At 47.7% G+C, this 16631-nt stretch overlaps 1 protein-coding gene across 15 annotated transcripts in view; it reads right to left on the bottom strand.

The window, feature by feature from the left end:
* Window positions 1–245: 245 nt before the first annotated feature.
* CLASP1 (cytoplasmic linker associated protein 1) overlaps window positions 246–16631 on the bottom strand; it is a 268343-nt gene continuing 251957 nt past the window's right edge. For all 15 annotated transcript variants that reach the window (XM_032353912.1, XM_032353910.1, XM_032353909.1 and 12 more), the window contains 3 exons: window positions 13341–13547; window positions 11717–11833; window positions 246–3382 (listed from right to left, as the gene is read on the bottom strand). In XM_032353912.1, coding sequence (XP_032209803.1) covers window positions 3296–3382; window positions 11717–11833; window positions 13341–13547 — 411 coding nt within the window. In that variant the 3' untranslated portion in view covers window positions 246–3295. The remainder of the gene's footprint in view (window positions 3383–11716; window positions 11834–13340; window positions 13548–16631) is intronic.

A 16631-nucleotide genomic window follows, 5' to 3' on the forward strand; every position in this document is an offset into this window, starting at 1 on the left:
AAGCTAACCTTTTCTCTGCTCAGGCAGCCCACCTGGGTCTTTATGCCCAACCCTTCACTCCACGCTGCAAGGTGGCAGCTCCCGATAGCAGGTGGGACACTCCCCCTAGAGATAGACTTGACATCGAGAAGACTCCCTTGAAGAAGCCACCTCAGATTCTTTATAAATGTGTCCCCTTCTGGGGTTGGGGAGACAGGATAACCTATCTATAGCATCAGGGGAGGAAAAAGCTTCAGTGCAAGAAACTGAATTAAGTTTCATTTATTCTAGGGCAAACTCAAAAGGGTTTTTTTTTTGTTTGTTTTCTTTTTTAGCAAATCCTAGCACATTATTAACAAAAAAATCTGTACATTTGCCATGATACACTTGAAAGTGAAACAAATAAGATATAAATACAGATATGGATGTAACATGAAAAGCCCCCAAAAAACAAAAACAAAACCCAAAAAACCCAACCTGGGGGTGTGGGGACCATGCGTGTGAACACAGCGCCAACAAAACTATTGTGGTGGCTGAGAGTTTTCCGAGCGTTGTTTTCATTTCCAAACATCATTGTTAGCAAAGTCCTGGTGGGATTCTACAAAGTTCTTATTTGCTGTTAACGTGTAGTAGTATGCTTGATAAATAAAGGGCGGCAGGGAAAGAAAAAGACTGATGAGACCAGAATCGGTTGCATCACCTGCACAGGGGAGAAGCCGGTGGGGGGCCACAGAGAGGCAGTCCCGGGCCGTCCGTGCGCCGGTCCAGCGAAGCACACACAGTGTACTCGGAGGAAGCTGGTGCCCACCCGCAGCCTCAGCCTGCGGGCCGCACCGTGGGAAGAAGCAGGAGCCAGGAAGGAAGCCGGCCCCAGTGGGAGGGAGGCTCGGGTGGGCTCTTCGGGGTCCTGGACGGTCCAGTAAACAGGGGCAGCAAACAGAGTTTTGCAGTTTTGGGTGCTTTGCTCTGTGTGGTGTTTCAGCCCAAAAGGAGGCCTGCAGGGAGGGCAGGCGAGGCAGCGGCTGCTGTCCGGGCTTCGGAGGGCGGAGTCGGTGCGGCTCCCTCCCTGTGAGGTGGTGGCAGCGGCATGCAAGTCTCCCTGGCCAGGGCAGCAGTTTTGACTGAGGCCAAGAGACCTGTCCATGATTGCATCTCTAGGTGGGGAGACTGAATCGGGGAAGTGACATTCAAGGCTAGCCCTTTGTGAGTACTAGGAGGACATTCGGCAATGTTCAAGGTTCTTCCCAACTGCAGGCGGCGGGGCCCGGGAGACCAGGGAGTCAGAGATTTGAAGGAGGAAGGCCTTTTCAAATGCATCAGGTGTGAAAGAACTCATAAATAACCTCACCAGAACGCACATTTCTAAGACAGAGGAGTGATCAAAAGGTGCCCTGACTCACTTGTCGATTGTAAAAAGGAAATCCCATTAGTGAAATATTAACAAACGGTATTTATCAATGAAAGTAAGGCCTGGTCCTGCTATGTTCTGAGCCAAAAATAAGTCAATATTCAACCACTTAAAATGCACGCCTGAAGTTCCTTCAACAGCAGCGGTGGGGGGTACTTCCCTCCATGTGCGAGAGACCCCTATAAACACACACACACACACACACACACGCTCTCTATGAAGGCACCCTGGCTTCACTGTTCCTGGACCTTCATTTTCAGTGCCTAGCTCCAAATCAAGTATCTAAAATAAATTCTGAATGAAACTGAGTTTATGTGTGCTATAGTATCACAACTTCCAACACAAGGCCACAGGGCCAGAGCAGGGGAGCGTCTAGAGATGTCCGTGGTGACCCTACATGTGTCTCAGTGGTGCTGCTCGCAGGGGATTCAGCATTGGAATAGTGAACACCTCATGAAAAAAATACCAGAGTAGGCATTTTTCGGAGAAAAAAAAACAGTTCCATTTGGACAGAGGACAGAAGTCTTTGTGATGGCATCAAGGATTTCCATTTGGCTTTGAGAATTTTACTCAAAATGGATTTAACCAGATTCCAAGTCTAGAGCTCCTTTTACTGGAGCAATCACACCCTTAAGAAAGTATTTCCAGAAGGGTAGTTTCTCTGATAATTTCTCACTGGAGAAAAGGAAACAGACTTTAAAACTGGGTTTCAAATTCTCTTTTTCTGCAATTTGCTAGCCGCTAAACTACTTTATCCTTAAACAAGGATTATTTCAACAGATGAGCAAGGAAGTACTTATATTCATAAAATTAAAAAAAAAAAAGATTCTGATACCTGGCTTCTCTGGACTTTGCTTTGCTTTTACTCTTATATTAAACCGAGAAGGCAAAACTGGGATGACAGCGTCGCCTTTTACCAGACGGACGGAGAATGCTTCAGAACTGAGCAGCCTAGGCAGAGGCTGCAGGGGAGGAAAGGATATGGCGCTAAATCCGAAAATCCAAACCACCAAGCACCAGGGTCAAGGCGGAGGCCTGTTAACATAGTGTCTCCCCAAGAGCTGAGGAGCAGAATATACATACACACACACACACACACACGCACACACACACCTTCTCTTGTACCTTCCACGCTTCATGAAATGCAACATTAGGCACCCATGATGGCTGTTACAGATTTACCTTGATTTTTGAGTTTGGATTGAAACAGAAGAAAGATTTCAACTGGAGGCTCCGGGTGGGGATAGTGAGAGTGGGGTGTTCGGAGGGGTGGGGAGCCCGTCCTGGAAAGAGCCTGTGGAGGGGGCCCTGGGCCTCCAGTCTAGATCGTGTACAAGCAAAATCCCACGTGGTTGTTAAAAGACTGTCTTCAGGCTTTTCTCTCTTTCTTGCCAAGACTAGACTCACATTCTTAGTAGGTCTCACAGTACAACTGAAAGACGTTCGACCCTGTCCTGGCGTCACAGGCCGTATCCAGAAGGAAGCAAGCGAGGATGAGAGAGAAGCACAAATTAACATACCCTCCTCTGATGTTATTAACTAAGAGAAAATGCTACTTTCTACCAAGTATTGGCTAGAGGGCTCTGATTTTTTTGAAACTGCGCCCCACACACATGGTTTTGTGATCTCAGCAGACTGTACAAGATGTGTTTACGTACGGCTCTTTTCTTATTCCATTTGCTTTGTATGAAGATTGTAATACAGGCCTTGCTTCCTTTACATTCAATACCAGTAAGATTCTACACAAAAGCTGAAAGGGACCAAAATACTGATTGTAATAAATATTTGCGGGCCTCCTTGTACTGACTGGGCAGCCGATGAGGGGGAGGGTCGGGGAGGGTCTCTGAGAGGCACCACCGATTGCTTCTAGGGCTACACGAAGAGACTCTGGTGCTGCCATTAGCTGCATTAGCTGTGTGTGGACACATCGGAGGAGGAGCTGCTGTTGCTGTTCGTGGTTTGGGCCCTCTTTATATATAAGTTTAGTAGTTTCATCTGCAAAAAGAACACACAAACGCATTAGCAGGAGGAAAGCAGAGAGCAGACAACGAAACAAACCCAGGTGACGATAAGAAAACAGTGTTATGGGCACCTGCATGGTTCAGCTGGTTGTCTGCCTTTGGCCTGGATCATAGATCCCAGGTCCTGGATCCCCTGCTTGGGGGGTGGGGGGGGTGGTACTCTGCTTCTCTCTCTGCCTCTTCCCCTGCTCATGCTCGTGCTCTCTCTCATAAATAAATAAATATCTTAAAAAAAAAAAAAAAAACCCGAAAACAGCATGTTCCATTTACTTAGGGCCTATGACTGCTGCAGCACACATCCGCTGGGGGTGAGGGCCCAGCCATGGAGGTCAGGATCTAGAGAAGAACGAGTGGCAATGGGTTCTCAGGAACAGAATGAAAGGTGCTAACCAGGTGGGTCACAGGGCTCCAGGGAGACAGCTATGTGAAGGGCAGAGGTACACGTTCCGGGGTGACTGCGGCCAAGGGCTGCACGCAGCTGTCAGGGAAAGCAGGGCACAGGTCTATGTACCCTGGGGACAGGGCAGGCTAAACAAGGCTATGGGTCAAGTCTTCTGACCTTCGCACCTTTGCTGAAGCTGCTCCTTTTGCACGCACACCTCCTCTCTCCACCCCCATCTCGGCTTCCTCAAGCCCACTGTGGTGCTGTGTCATCTGAGACCAACCCCAAAGGCTGTATCCGCCAAGCCTACCCTATCTGCTCATTGGGATGCTCCCATCCCTTTTTTCCAAGTCCTGTGGCATGGGCACTGCACTCTGCCTCAGCCCATGCCACCCCGAGCTGCAGTCAGCAAAGCCCTCACTTGCTGCTTCCAGCAAGACGAGACCTCCCTGACGCCAATGCTGTGTATTAAACCACAGCACCTCGACTGTGCATGCGGCTTCCCAACGCAAGGCGCTTCCATAACCGGATCTCATCTGCTCTTAACGTACGCCCACTAGGACCCTACAAATATGTAAAACAGTGTAAAACATGGTAGGTTCTTAAATGCTTCTTGAAGCCCATTAAGTTAGTATGTTATATGGACCATCTCTGTGATCATATGAAGAACAAAAAGAAACAAGTATTTATGGAAATGGAATACCCAGAAAAAATGCACGTAACACACAACTTGTAAGACGGAGGGAATTATGAGATATTTCCTATCCACAGCTCTTTACCTGTCTTGCTCTGAACAGGCCATGATGCTGGTCTTCAGGAGACCCAGGAGGAGAGGCTCAGTGTGTACTGCACACAAGAAAGTGGGCCCCCAGTGACATGCGGGCACCGGGACAGCAACTGTGTGGAGCTCCTAGGGGAGGCTAAGTCTCCCAACATATCACTCAAAGGGAGTCAGCAGTGTGTCTGAGGCCCGCTATTTTACTCCACAGTCCAGCCCCGGGCTCTCCGCACACCAGCACCTGCAGCACTGCCTTAGCCTTTGTAACTGAGCCAAGTACGGCACAGTTTGCTTTTCTTTCCGCACCCCTTAAAATCTTAAACATTTTATTTTATTGAAAGATTTTATTTATTTGGGAGAGAGAGACAGAGAATGTGCACGAGTTGTGGGGGCGGGGGAGAGAATCTCAAGCAGACTCCCTGCTGAGTGCGGAGCTGACTAGGGGCTTGACTCTGAGAACCTGAGATTGTGACCCAAGCAGAAACCAACAGCCAGACACCCAACCAACTGAGCCATCCAGGCGCCCCATGAAGCAGTACCATCGTTTTATACAGGGATTCTAATGTTCTAAGGTTCTAAGTGATACAGTCATGGCTGACCAGGTTCAAGGGAAACCCTAGTCATCAAACAAAGCGGCATCCTGAGGCTCAACAGATTCAGCACAGTTCTAGAACCAACTCCACCATTAACTAGTTGTGTGACTTCAGGCAAAACATTTTCTGAACATCAACTTCCCCTCCTGCAAAATGAGGAAGGAGTTCATAAAGATCCTTCGAAGGGGGCAGCACAGGGGTTCAAATGAAAAGGCTGGGGTTCACTTGCTCCATGAGCTGGTACAAGTTCCAACTGTAGACTGCTATAACCTGAGGGTGTCAGATGTGATCCCCACAGCAACTGCTAAGAAAACAGCTGCAGAATATACACGGACAGAATCGAGAACAGAAACGTTTCAGTACACAAAGCAAACACAAAAGAAGACAGTAATGCAGAAAGGCAAGGGACAGAAACAGCTCTATAGCATAAAGAAAACATATGCCCAGATGACAGAAGTCTCCCCTCCCCAGGAGTTGCTTCCAGTGGAGATGGTGAGACTCTCCCGTGAAAAGAGAGACTAGCAGGATGAGTGAGAAAAACATAGTCCTACTCTATGCTGTCTATAAGAGACTCACTTTAGGGAAGATAAATGAGGCTGAACGTGAAAGGCTGGAAAAAGCCATCCCATGTGAACCATAATCAAGCATGCAGGGATGGCTGTGCTAATCATATTGGGCAAAATAGACTTTAAATCAAAAAAGTTTACAAGGGACCAAGAAAGTCCTTATATTCATAAAAGGTCAATACACCAAGAAGATATACCAAGTGCAGACATTTCAGTGTATAGTAACACACCAGCAGAACGTCAGAAGAAAACACTGACAGAATTGAAGGGAGAAAGAGTTTTACAGTAACAGTGGGAAACTTCAAGATTCCATTCTTAGTAATGGGGAGAGCAACCAGAAGGAAGACAAGGAAACCAAAGACTTGCACACTAGGACGAACCAACTGGATCTAACAGACACATCTAGAATATGCTACACAACAACAGAATACACATCCTTCTCAAGTGCACACTGTCCGTGCTCCAGAATGGGTTGTTTGTCAGGCCACAAATTAGGTCTCAATAGATTTACAAAGACAGATCCCATACAGAGTGTCTTCTCGGACCACAACTGGATGAAGTGAAAAGTCAGCCAATGGAAAGAAAACAGAAAAATTCACGAATTTGGGGAAACCAAACAACACACACTGGTAAACAGCCAAAGGGTCAACAAAGAAATCACAAGGAAAATTAGAAGAGATCTTGAGACAAATGAAAACGAAAACACAACATACCCAAACTAAAAGGACGCAGCACATGCCGCACAAAGAAGGAGAGGTATAGCTGCAAATGCTTAGATTAAAACAGAAGGAAGACCCCACGGCAATGACCTAACTTTACATCCTAAGGAAGTAAAAAGAGAAGAATAAATTAAGCCGAGAAAGAAGAAAATGATAAAGATTAGGACAGGGATAAAGAAAATAGAAAAACTGAAAAAAAAATCAATGAAACCAAAAGTTAGTTTTTAGAAAAGATAAACAAAATTAACACATCTTTACTTTAGGTCAGTTACCTAAAAAAAAGGAGACTCAAATTACTAACGTCACAAACAAAATGTGGGACATTACAACTAACTCTATAGAAATAAAAAAAGATCAGGGGTGCCTGGGTGGCTCAGTCAGTTAGATGTCTGCCTTCGGCTCAGGTCATGATCTCAGAGTCCTGAGGATTGAGTCCTGCGTTGGGCTCCTTGCTCAGCAGGGAGCCTGCTTCTCCCTCTGCCTCTCCCTCCACTTGTTCTCTCTTTTTCTTTCTCTCAAATAAATACATAAAATCTTTTTTTAGAAAAAATTTTATTTACTCATTTGACAGAGAGAGAGAGAAATCACAAGTAGGCAGAGAGAGAGAGAGAGAGAGAGAAGCAGGCTCCCCGCTGAGCAGAGAGCCCAATGTGGGGCTCAATCCCAGGACCCTGGGATCATGACCTGAGCTGAAGGCAGAGGCTTAACCCACTGAGTCACCCAGGTGCCCTAAATACGTAAAATCTTAAAAAAAGAAAGAAGAAGATTGTAAAAGAATGCTACAAATAAACGTAGACCAACAAATCAGACAACCCAGATGATATGGACACATTCCTCGAAACATCAAGCCTAACAAGACTGAATCATGAAGAAAAAGAAAATGCAAACAGATCTGTAATTAGTGAGGAGATCGAATCAGTAATAAAAAATCTCCTAGGTGGCATCGGCCCTGCGGCAGATGTGGAGATGCAGCTCTCTGTAAAGATCCTGATGGTAAGGCAGTCATTCTTGAGGTCGAGCCTAGTGACACCCCTGAGAACATTAAAAGTAAAATCCACAACAAGGAGGACATCTTGCCTGACCAGCAGCATCTGATTTTTGTGGGCAAACAGCTTAAGGGCGGCTGCACTGTCTCAGACTGCACTACCCAGAAAGAGGCCATCCTGTACTTGGAGATTCACCTGTAAGGTGGCATCATCGAGCCCTTCCTCCGCCACTGGCCCAGAAATCCAACTGCGACAAGATGATCTGCTCCTAGGGTTCTGCTCGCCTGCACCCCTGCAGTCATCTGCCACAGCAAATGTACCACGGCAACAACCTGTGCCCTGAGAAAATCAAATACTGCCCCTCCACCAGCTCTTTTTTTGCCTGCAGACCCATTCCTTGCCAGAATCCCAAGGCCCTGGGGCTTCCATAAAGTCTCACTTTCATTGACTGGGGCAGTAAAACAAAAACAAAAACATAACAACAAAAAACTTCTTACAAAGAAAAGCCCTAGACCAGATAGCTTCACTAGTAAATTCTACCAAACATTTAGCAAACTAACTCCAACCCTTTTCAAATTCTTCCATGAAATCAAAGATTAAGGAGCACTTTCAAACTCATGCTGTCAGTTCAGCATTGTCCTGATGCCAAAGCCAGATGAAGATAAGAACAGAAAACTACGAGTCAGTACCTCTTATGAACACTGATGTAAAAATCATTGAGAAGAATCTAGAAAACTGAATTCAAGAGCATATCAAAAAGAGTATACACTATGGTGAAGTGGGATTTGTTCCTGAAATTCATTGATAGCTAAACATATGAAAATCTAATCAATATAATTAACAGAATGAAGGGGAAAAAAAACCACACAATCATTTCAATTGAGGATAACTAAATTCAACATCCTTTGATAATAAAATTACTCAATAAACTAGGAACAGAAGGAAACTAACTCAACATATCAAAAATTACATCAAAAGCCCACGATGAACATTATGTTCAATGGTAAAAGACTAAGTGTTTCTTCGAAGATCAGGAACAAAGCAAGGATGCTGATACTCCCCACTTCTATTCAATTTGGTACTAGAAGTTCCAGCCAGAGAAACAAGACAAGAAAAAATAAAAGGCCTCCAAACTGGAAAGAAGTAAAATAGTTTCTACTCATAGATGATGAAGATCTTATATGTAAAAAACCTTAACGATTCTCCCAAAAAACCCTGCTAAGACTAATACATTTAGCAAAGTCATAAGATATAAAATCACCAGTTAATGGAGAAAGGGTTGTCTTTCCAACAAATGGTGCCATGGAAAACTGGATATCCACATGCAAAGGAATGAAATTGGAGCATTACCTAATATCACATAAAAATTAATTCAAAATGGGCCAGAGAACCTGCATGTGTGAGTTAAATTATAAAACTCTTAGAAGAAAACACAGGGCAAAAGCTTCACATTAAAAAAATTTACGCATTGGGCGCCTGGGTGGTTCAGTGGGTTGGGCCGCTGCCTTCGGCTCAGGTCATGATCTCAGGGTCCTGGGATCAAGTCCCGCATCGGGCTCTCTGCTCAGCGGGGAGCCTGCTTCCCTCTCTCTCTCTCTGCCTGCCTCTCTGACTACTTGTGATTTCTCTCTGTCAAATAAATAAATAAAATCTTTAAAAAAAAAAAAAAATTTACGCATCAAAAGATAAGGATTAATATCTAAAATATACAGAGAACTGCTAAAACCCAAGAACTTAAAAAAAAAAAAATCAAAATGGACAAAGGACTTGAGTAGATATTTCTTCAAAGAAGATACACCAAGCAGCCAACACAGGACCACCAGCCACTGGGATGGCCACCATCAAAAAAGAAAAAAACAAATGCTGGTTAGCATGTGGAGAAACTGTAGCCTGTCGGTGCTATTCTTGGGACCGTGAAAGGGCACAACCACCATGAAAAGTTATTCTAGGATTTGGCAATTCCAGTCCTGCATGGATAACCCGAAAGAACTGAAAGTCAGGTCTCAAAGACTGATTTTTATACATACATTCATAGCAGCATGACTCCCAAGGGCCACAAGTGGAAAGAACAAGTGTCCATTACCAAAAAATGGAAAAGCAGGCTGTTGTATGTACACATAATTGAATATTATTCAGCCTCAAAAGGGAAGGACATTCTGGCAAATGCTACCACAAAGGATGAACCTCAAGGACATTATTCTAAGTGAAATATGCCAGTCACAGAAAGACAAATGATTCCACTTTCATGAAGCACCTGAGTAGTCCAATTCAGAGAGACTAAATAGAACTGTGGTGGCCAGGGGGTGCGAGGAGGTAATAACGAGGAATTACTATTAATGGGTACAGAGTTTTGGTTTTACAAGATGAAAAACATTCCGGAGGTGATGGTCACATAGCACTGTGAATGTACTTATTACCAGTAAACTATAAAAAATGGTAAAGATAGCAAATTGTACGTTATGTATATTCTGCCATAATTAAAAAAAAAAAAAAAACCAGAAAGAGAAATGAAAGCTTATTCAAGGTCATAGAGCTAGCTAGGAAGTGGGGAGCAGAGACCACAGGCAGGTTGTCTGACCTCAAAGATGCTGTTGCTGCCACAGCGACAGGACACTTTAAAATGCCCCATATGCATGCCTTCTGTGTCCTTGCATTGGGCCCTTCTCTACAGAGACACAGGAATTCTTTTGTTTCTAGTCAAACAGACTTAGCACCATGTCTGTCAGCTACTGATTTTCGGTGGTGGAGACATACACATGAGTCTACAAAAAGAGTTATCCCATCGAACGACCGTAATAGGATGAACTGGGCCACCGAAGTAGAGCGGCACAAGCCCTAAGCCCTCTGAGCAGACTCAAGCTGTAACCAGCTCTGGCCCGAGGCCACCGTGGAAAGGAGCAGCAGCCGGCCGGCTGCCGGACAGGGACGAGAAAACACCTGCATCTTCTCAATCCATATATATTGGAAAGGTCAAACGAGATGATGGGGCAGTTGCCTTACTGAGGAAAATGAAAATTGCTGGACAAAATCTGGGTCTAGTATTACTTGGGGATGATTTTTAAAAGCTGAATTTCCTCTGTGAAAGCTGTCTTTTAGTTCTCACTGCCGGTGACCTTTGTCTCAATATTCCTCAGATCGTGGCTAGGGTAGGAATCAGTGAAGAGTCTTTTTGTAGGAGAAAAGGAAAGGAGGAAGTGAAAATGGAATCAGGCAAAGAACCCCCGAAATCACTTATCCACAGCTGCCTCACTCACACCCTCCGACCCCGCTGCTTATTTCTGCCTGCGAGAAGAGTCAAGTGTCTCCCCCAGGATCGGTGGTGCTCGAGCAGGGGAGATTCTGCCCTCCACGGGTGATGTGGCCATGTGCAGACTCCACGGGGATTACCAGCCCGATTACCGATGATGGGGGTGCTATCGGAAGATACAGAGGGCAGTGGGAGTGCTGCTGATCTTCCTACAATGCCCAGGAGAAGTCCTGACAACAAGGTGGCCTCAAGTGTCAGTGGTGCTGAGGGGCAAATCCTGCTTGGGCAGAGGCAGGCAAGCTGGCCTTGCCACAACTCTGGGGAAGCAAGGCCCTGGCTGTGAGGCTCACCAGCTGTGTCGGGAACAGCTCCATGTGGAAAGACACGGGGCCTTACTTGTTGATTCTACCCTTCATAAGGAGTGCATCAGGCCCCTCTAGCTTCACGGTTTTTTATCCAGAACACTGCCAGGGTGTTCTAACTCCATGTTGACGTACTTCCCCCATGGGCAGTCCCTGGAGTAGCCTTGTCACCAGGCCAGAGGCCTGCATGGCCCAGGAGTTCAAGCTGCCACTCCTGCCAGAGCTTGGGGCATCTGCCTGCTCTCAACTGGCAGGCTCTTCAGATTTTGAAACCAATAAGCATGTTAGCCATCCTTGGCTGCAATGAGCTAATCGGGCTTTTAGTCCACACTTGGCCTCCGATTCTAGAAAACTCTGAAAGGAACACGAGAGGCAGCATAGTGAGGGAAAGCTGAGCTGTATGTGTCCTTGGGCAGTTAAATGCGGGATAACTGCCCCTGTCCCACAGGGATGTTGGCCACGAGCGAATGCATCAACACACGCCAAGCGCAGACAACAGCGTCCAGGACCTGGGCCTTGGCAAGCACCTGTCGAGCGCCTGCTATCATGACTGCTGACACACATGGGGGACTCCGGCTGTGTGGAGGCAAGCACAAAGAAGATCTGCAGCCAAGCAGATCCACGATGGCTGGCGGAGCCCAGGTGTGCGACCGGCTCATGTAACACTATACATACCTTGCTCCCCGTGAGCTGCGCGAGGTGAGGTTTCAGCTCTTCTCCAATTACGGAATAAATTGCCACTAAGCAAAACACGCTGGCCTTACGTACACTGCTTTCAGTGTTGTCATAGCCCTACAAAGTCAGAGGGGACACAAAAAGGAAATGAGATCAAAGAACTGCTTCACAGTCAACGTCTCACCCACATTTCCACAAATGCCCTCATAGTTCATCCGTGAACTTGCTGCCAATGACCACAGCACACCTGAGATCTGCCACTGAACCCACAGAGGTCACAGCTTCACAGTGTGGAAAATGAGCTGGTTCCCAGGGTCGGAGGCGGGAGGCTGGCAGGCAGCACAGTGGCCCACCTGTGCACAGGGGGGCTGCTTCACCAGAGCTGTCGTGGCAGTGCCCTCCGACATACACGTGTGCCAGAGAGACTGGGACAAAAATTTGGGGGTGGGGGGGAATAAATTGCTTCTTTCACATTTCTCCCAATGGTAAAGCAAATATATCTATTTTTAATTTTATCTTACTTGAAAAAAGTACAAGTGCAAGCATGAGTAGGTGGTGGGGGGGAGCAGAGGGAGAGGGAGAAGTAGGCTGCCCGCTGAGCCCTGACCAAAGGACTTGAGCCCAGGATCCTGGGATCATGACCTGAGCCAAAGGCAGATGCTTAACTGACTGAGTCACCTGGGCGCCCCCGGGGAAAGCAAGCCTTGTGTGAAAATGGCTTTTAAGAAACGAGAACTGCATCCTGCACTCGTGTGGGCAGAACTTTTGTGGGGGCATCCAGGCCCACAGCCCGATACATGCATCCTCTACAAATGGGCCCTGACCTACCTATTGGCCTGGCCCTTGCCCCACTCAAATGGGACTACTCACTGCTGTCCCAGCAGCCCTGGGGATTTTTCAGTCTGCATTTAACGCCCCAAGCCGAGTGCTCAGCGAGCAGCAGTATTTATTAAACTGTGGAGCTCATTTCTCTCTACCCTCCCTGCTGAAATCACTCTCTCCCTTCCACGGTGCGACTATAAACTGGCTCTTCTGTGAGCCCTCCTCTCTCCACTGCCCCAGCCCCAGCCCCAAAATCAGCCCTCAGCCTCTGATCTCAGCAAGCTCCACTCGTACCTACAATAATGGCGCGTGGTGCCCGCATCTGGAGCCGCCCGCACTGTTGTATGAAGCCCCACGTTATGCCTCATGCTTAGAAGGCTTTCAGTAAGTGACTGCTGGAGAGCAGAGCAAGGACCTGGAGCTGATCCCTGGCCCACCTTGCCCAGGGCTGAGGCCCACAGATGTGCCATAGGGCTTTGTTGAAGGAATGAACAACAACAAAAATGACCAAAATATATTTACAGTAAACAAAAAGCTCATTCCTGGAGCCACAGTTCTAATCTTCCAGGAAGATCTTCCTGCTACCTTCAGGGGTGGGTGCATTAGAAAACAGAAGGCGTAGGGTGTCCAAGCCATACAGCTGCACAGGCTCCTAAAAGCACTGGTCGGCACCTGCCTTTTCCTCCCCAACCCTTGAGTGAATGGGGAGAGCAAAGCCCCATGTCTCCAGGTGGGGCAGTGCCTGCTCCCGGCCTCATAGCCCCGGGCAGACAGGTGCCGGCCAGCCGCCAGGAGGGCCCACCTGTAGCAAGCCTGGGATGATGTCAGCGAGGAGCTGCAGCAAGGACTCCTTGGCGATCCTCTCGACGACTTTGGTCTGCATCTTGATGGCGGCGAGGTTGATAGGGTAGTCGGCTGTTTGGATGATGGGACAAAGGACTTTGATGCACTGCTCTGGGTGGATGGAGCTGGCCAGCGTGGATGCCGCCTCCTCGGCTGCTCTCACTACCTGCAACACCAGGTCCCCACACGAGTGAGCTCCCGAAGACCAAGTCACACCGATGCCTAACTCTGGAAGCCAGACACAGACTTCACCTGATGCCTCTGGCTAATTTTGTACAAAGAAGTAAAAGCAGGGTGATTTGGAGGGTGATTTTACAGGGGATGGGGGCATGGGAAGGTAGGCACATGGATCCCGCCAGAAGCCCTGGAGAAGTGCCTCCCCCCTACAGCAGCAGCATTCCTGAGAACATGCTAGAAATCCAGCTTCTCTGGCCCCAACCCAGACTGGCTGAATCAGAGACAGGGGGAGGGCGTAGGTGGGTAACGGAGCCTAGCAAGCTGTTTTGGGTTTTTTGTTATTGTTGTTTTGTTTCATTTTAATGTTTTGTTTTAATTTGACAGGGCACCTGGTGGCTCAGTTTAGTATCCTACTCTTGGTATTGGTTCAGGTCATGATCCCAGGGTCCTGGGATGGATCCCCATGTCTGGCTCCCTGCTCAGCGGGGAGTCTGCTTCTCCCTCCGACCCTACTACCTCTTATGCTCTCTCTCTGCCAAATAAATTAGTTAAAGAAAAATCTTTAAAAATTTATTTGAGACAGAGAGCAAGCACATGTGCCAGTAGGTGAGGAGGGGCAGAGGGAGAGAGAGAATCTCAAAGCAGACTCCCTGCTGAGTGTGAAGCCTGATGCAGGGCTCAATCTTACCACCCTGAGATCATGAGCTGAGCCAAAACCAAGAGTTGGATGCTTCAACTGACTGAGCCACCCAGGTGTGCCCCCAGCAAGCTGTTTTAATGAGTACTTGGGAAAGTCTCCCATACAGGAAAATTTGAGAGTCTCTGACCTAGAAGATTAGGACCTAAAAATAAATATAAATGCTTTCCAACAGCCTGTGGGACATCTGTAATCAAAACAGCTAGAGAGAAGCCTAGATAAAAAATGGCTTCAATACTTAGGATTCCATGGAAACACCTAGCTGTAAAGCAGTTGGAAAGGCTCGGAAAGAACTCTCTGGGTTTCCCTGGGTTTCTTAGGGAAAGCTGCTTTTCCAACAATCTGTGCTGGTATCCCCTCACCCTGCACTCTGAAGGAAGCGCATGAAATGGCTACCTCAGGGCCAAAGAAGCAGCCTCTGACCTCTGAAGAGGTCGTGATGTGCGAGAACACACGGTACTTGTACTAGAGGCCACCAGAAGGGTGTGTAATAAAGTAGAAGTTAAATGCAAAACCCAGCAAGGAACAAAGAGTGTGGGCTCTGGACATAGGTGGCATACCCCAGCGACACCATTCACAAGTGTTAAGCCCCCATCTCCTCATCTGTAAGATAGGGAGACCTCACAAATATCATTTGGTAAGTGGTACCAAAATATACTATACAGTAAATGGAAGTCACTCCTACTAACAGCACAAGGCTGCATATATAAACAATCAACAAAGCACCAGGCTGTAAACATGGATGCATTTTCTTATGAAATGTAATGGAAATCTACTACTTTTCTCCTACTACCCACCCTGGGCTAGGCATTCCACCCAGCTTCTTTGCTTTGTGTTCTGCTATTTGAAACAAGTCAGCTCTGTCTTTATTCAGCAACAGTACCAAGGTTATCAGCTCAAGCCTTCAATCACCCCAGTGTTCTCGTGATTGAAGCAAACACTGACCAACAAAAATGGGAGACAGACCATCTAGAAGGCATCTTCTAGACCTGGGCAAGAGTGGGCTAAGACATCAGGGCTTACAAGCCAGGAGGATAGGACACATGGACCACATGAGGTCACTGCAGGGCCCTGACTGAGACACTGCCCCCCTAGAGCTCCAGCTCCTCTCTCTAGGAGGGGCAGGGTCAGATCTCAGGGCACTGCGGTCATGGCCTCGCAAAAAGACACAGCCCAGCTTTGTGTTCAGCCAGGGTTACCATACCACGTGAACAGGGCTCACTTCCTGGAGTGTGCCTCAGCAGTCCGTGTGTCTGCTCTGCTCACGCCCCTGTCACCTGGCCAGCATGCTTGTGGACACAATGCATTCACTGTGGCGGCACAGACTGGGATTGTGCATTCATCCTTTCAGGAGCCAAACTGGGGACCCTAATCAGCATGCTTCAAGGATGAAATCCGTGTACATGTGAGAAAACAGGTATCAAGAACATCCACAATTCATATGTGTTCATTATTATTTAGGTGAAAGGTCAGGCTTGGGTGCAAACCACTGGAGAGAGGTCATTTTACTTCAAAAGAATCTTATTCTCAATAAGCCCATAAGAGCAAAGTTTCTTTCATATCACCATTCCCTGTGCCTTCTGTTTTGTGCTGTGTGTGTGCCTACATCTACTCCTATGTGTCAGGGCCTGAGCTCAGAGCTCAGGCTGCAGGCGTGAAGACAACAGCTGGGCCCTGGGTCTAGCCCTCAACAGTGCTGGCTTGGGGTGGGGGTGTGGTCTGTGCACGAGCAGCATGAGGAGGCAAAGTGGTGGGGACCAGGCCACAGAAGCAGGCAGGGGCCGGGTGGTGGAGGGCTGCTGCCTGCAGAGCATCCTACCGTTGGCCAGGTTTAGACGACAGGAAGCTGGTGAGGAGGGGACACAGAGCGAACGTCTGCGGAACACATCCCAGGTGCTCTGTGGGGATGCCACCAGTTCAAGGGCCCTTGGTCATGCTGAGCCAGCACTGTCCCCTCCCCCCGCCCCGGCCTCCTCTACCATTTGCAAGGGTTTTGGGTGAGTCAGGCAGCCAGCTCGGCCTTCCCGGACACCTCAGGACAAGCGGGCAGACTGCCCTGTCAGCAAGCATGAACTCAGTCACACTGATGACATCGCCCTCCACTTCACAGACACACGAGACAATTTAAGGAAAGCCTACCATGATTTTCTTCTTGTCAACTCAATCTCCTGCCAAGGTGCAGTGTTCTCCACCCAGGTCCCCTGAAAGCACACTGCTGTGTGGCCCTGGGCGCATGTGACCTTTAACCTTTCACCTCAAGAAGGGCAGCTCCAGAGTTGCGGAGGCACATTCCCAACCTCTGAGAGCAGCGTGGCAGGCACATCTGCGTTTATTCCTCTGGCAAGACACTTAATTGGTTTGATAATTGGGCCTCAA

This window comes from Mustela erminea, chromosome 8 (assembly GCF_009829155.1).
Source record: "Mustela erminea isolate mMusErm1 chromosome 8, mMusErm1.Pri, whole genome shotgun sequence".
Classification (NCBI taxonomy): domain Eukaryota; kingdom Metazoa; phylum Chordata; class Mammalia; order Carnivora; family Mustelidae; genus Mustela; species Mustela erminea.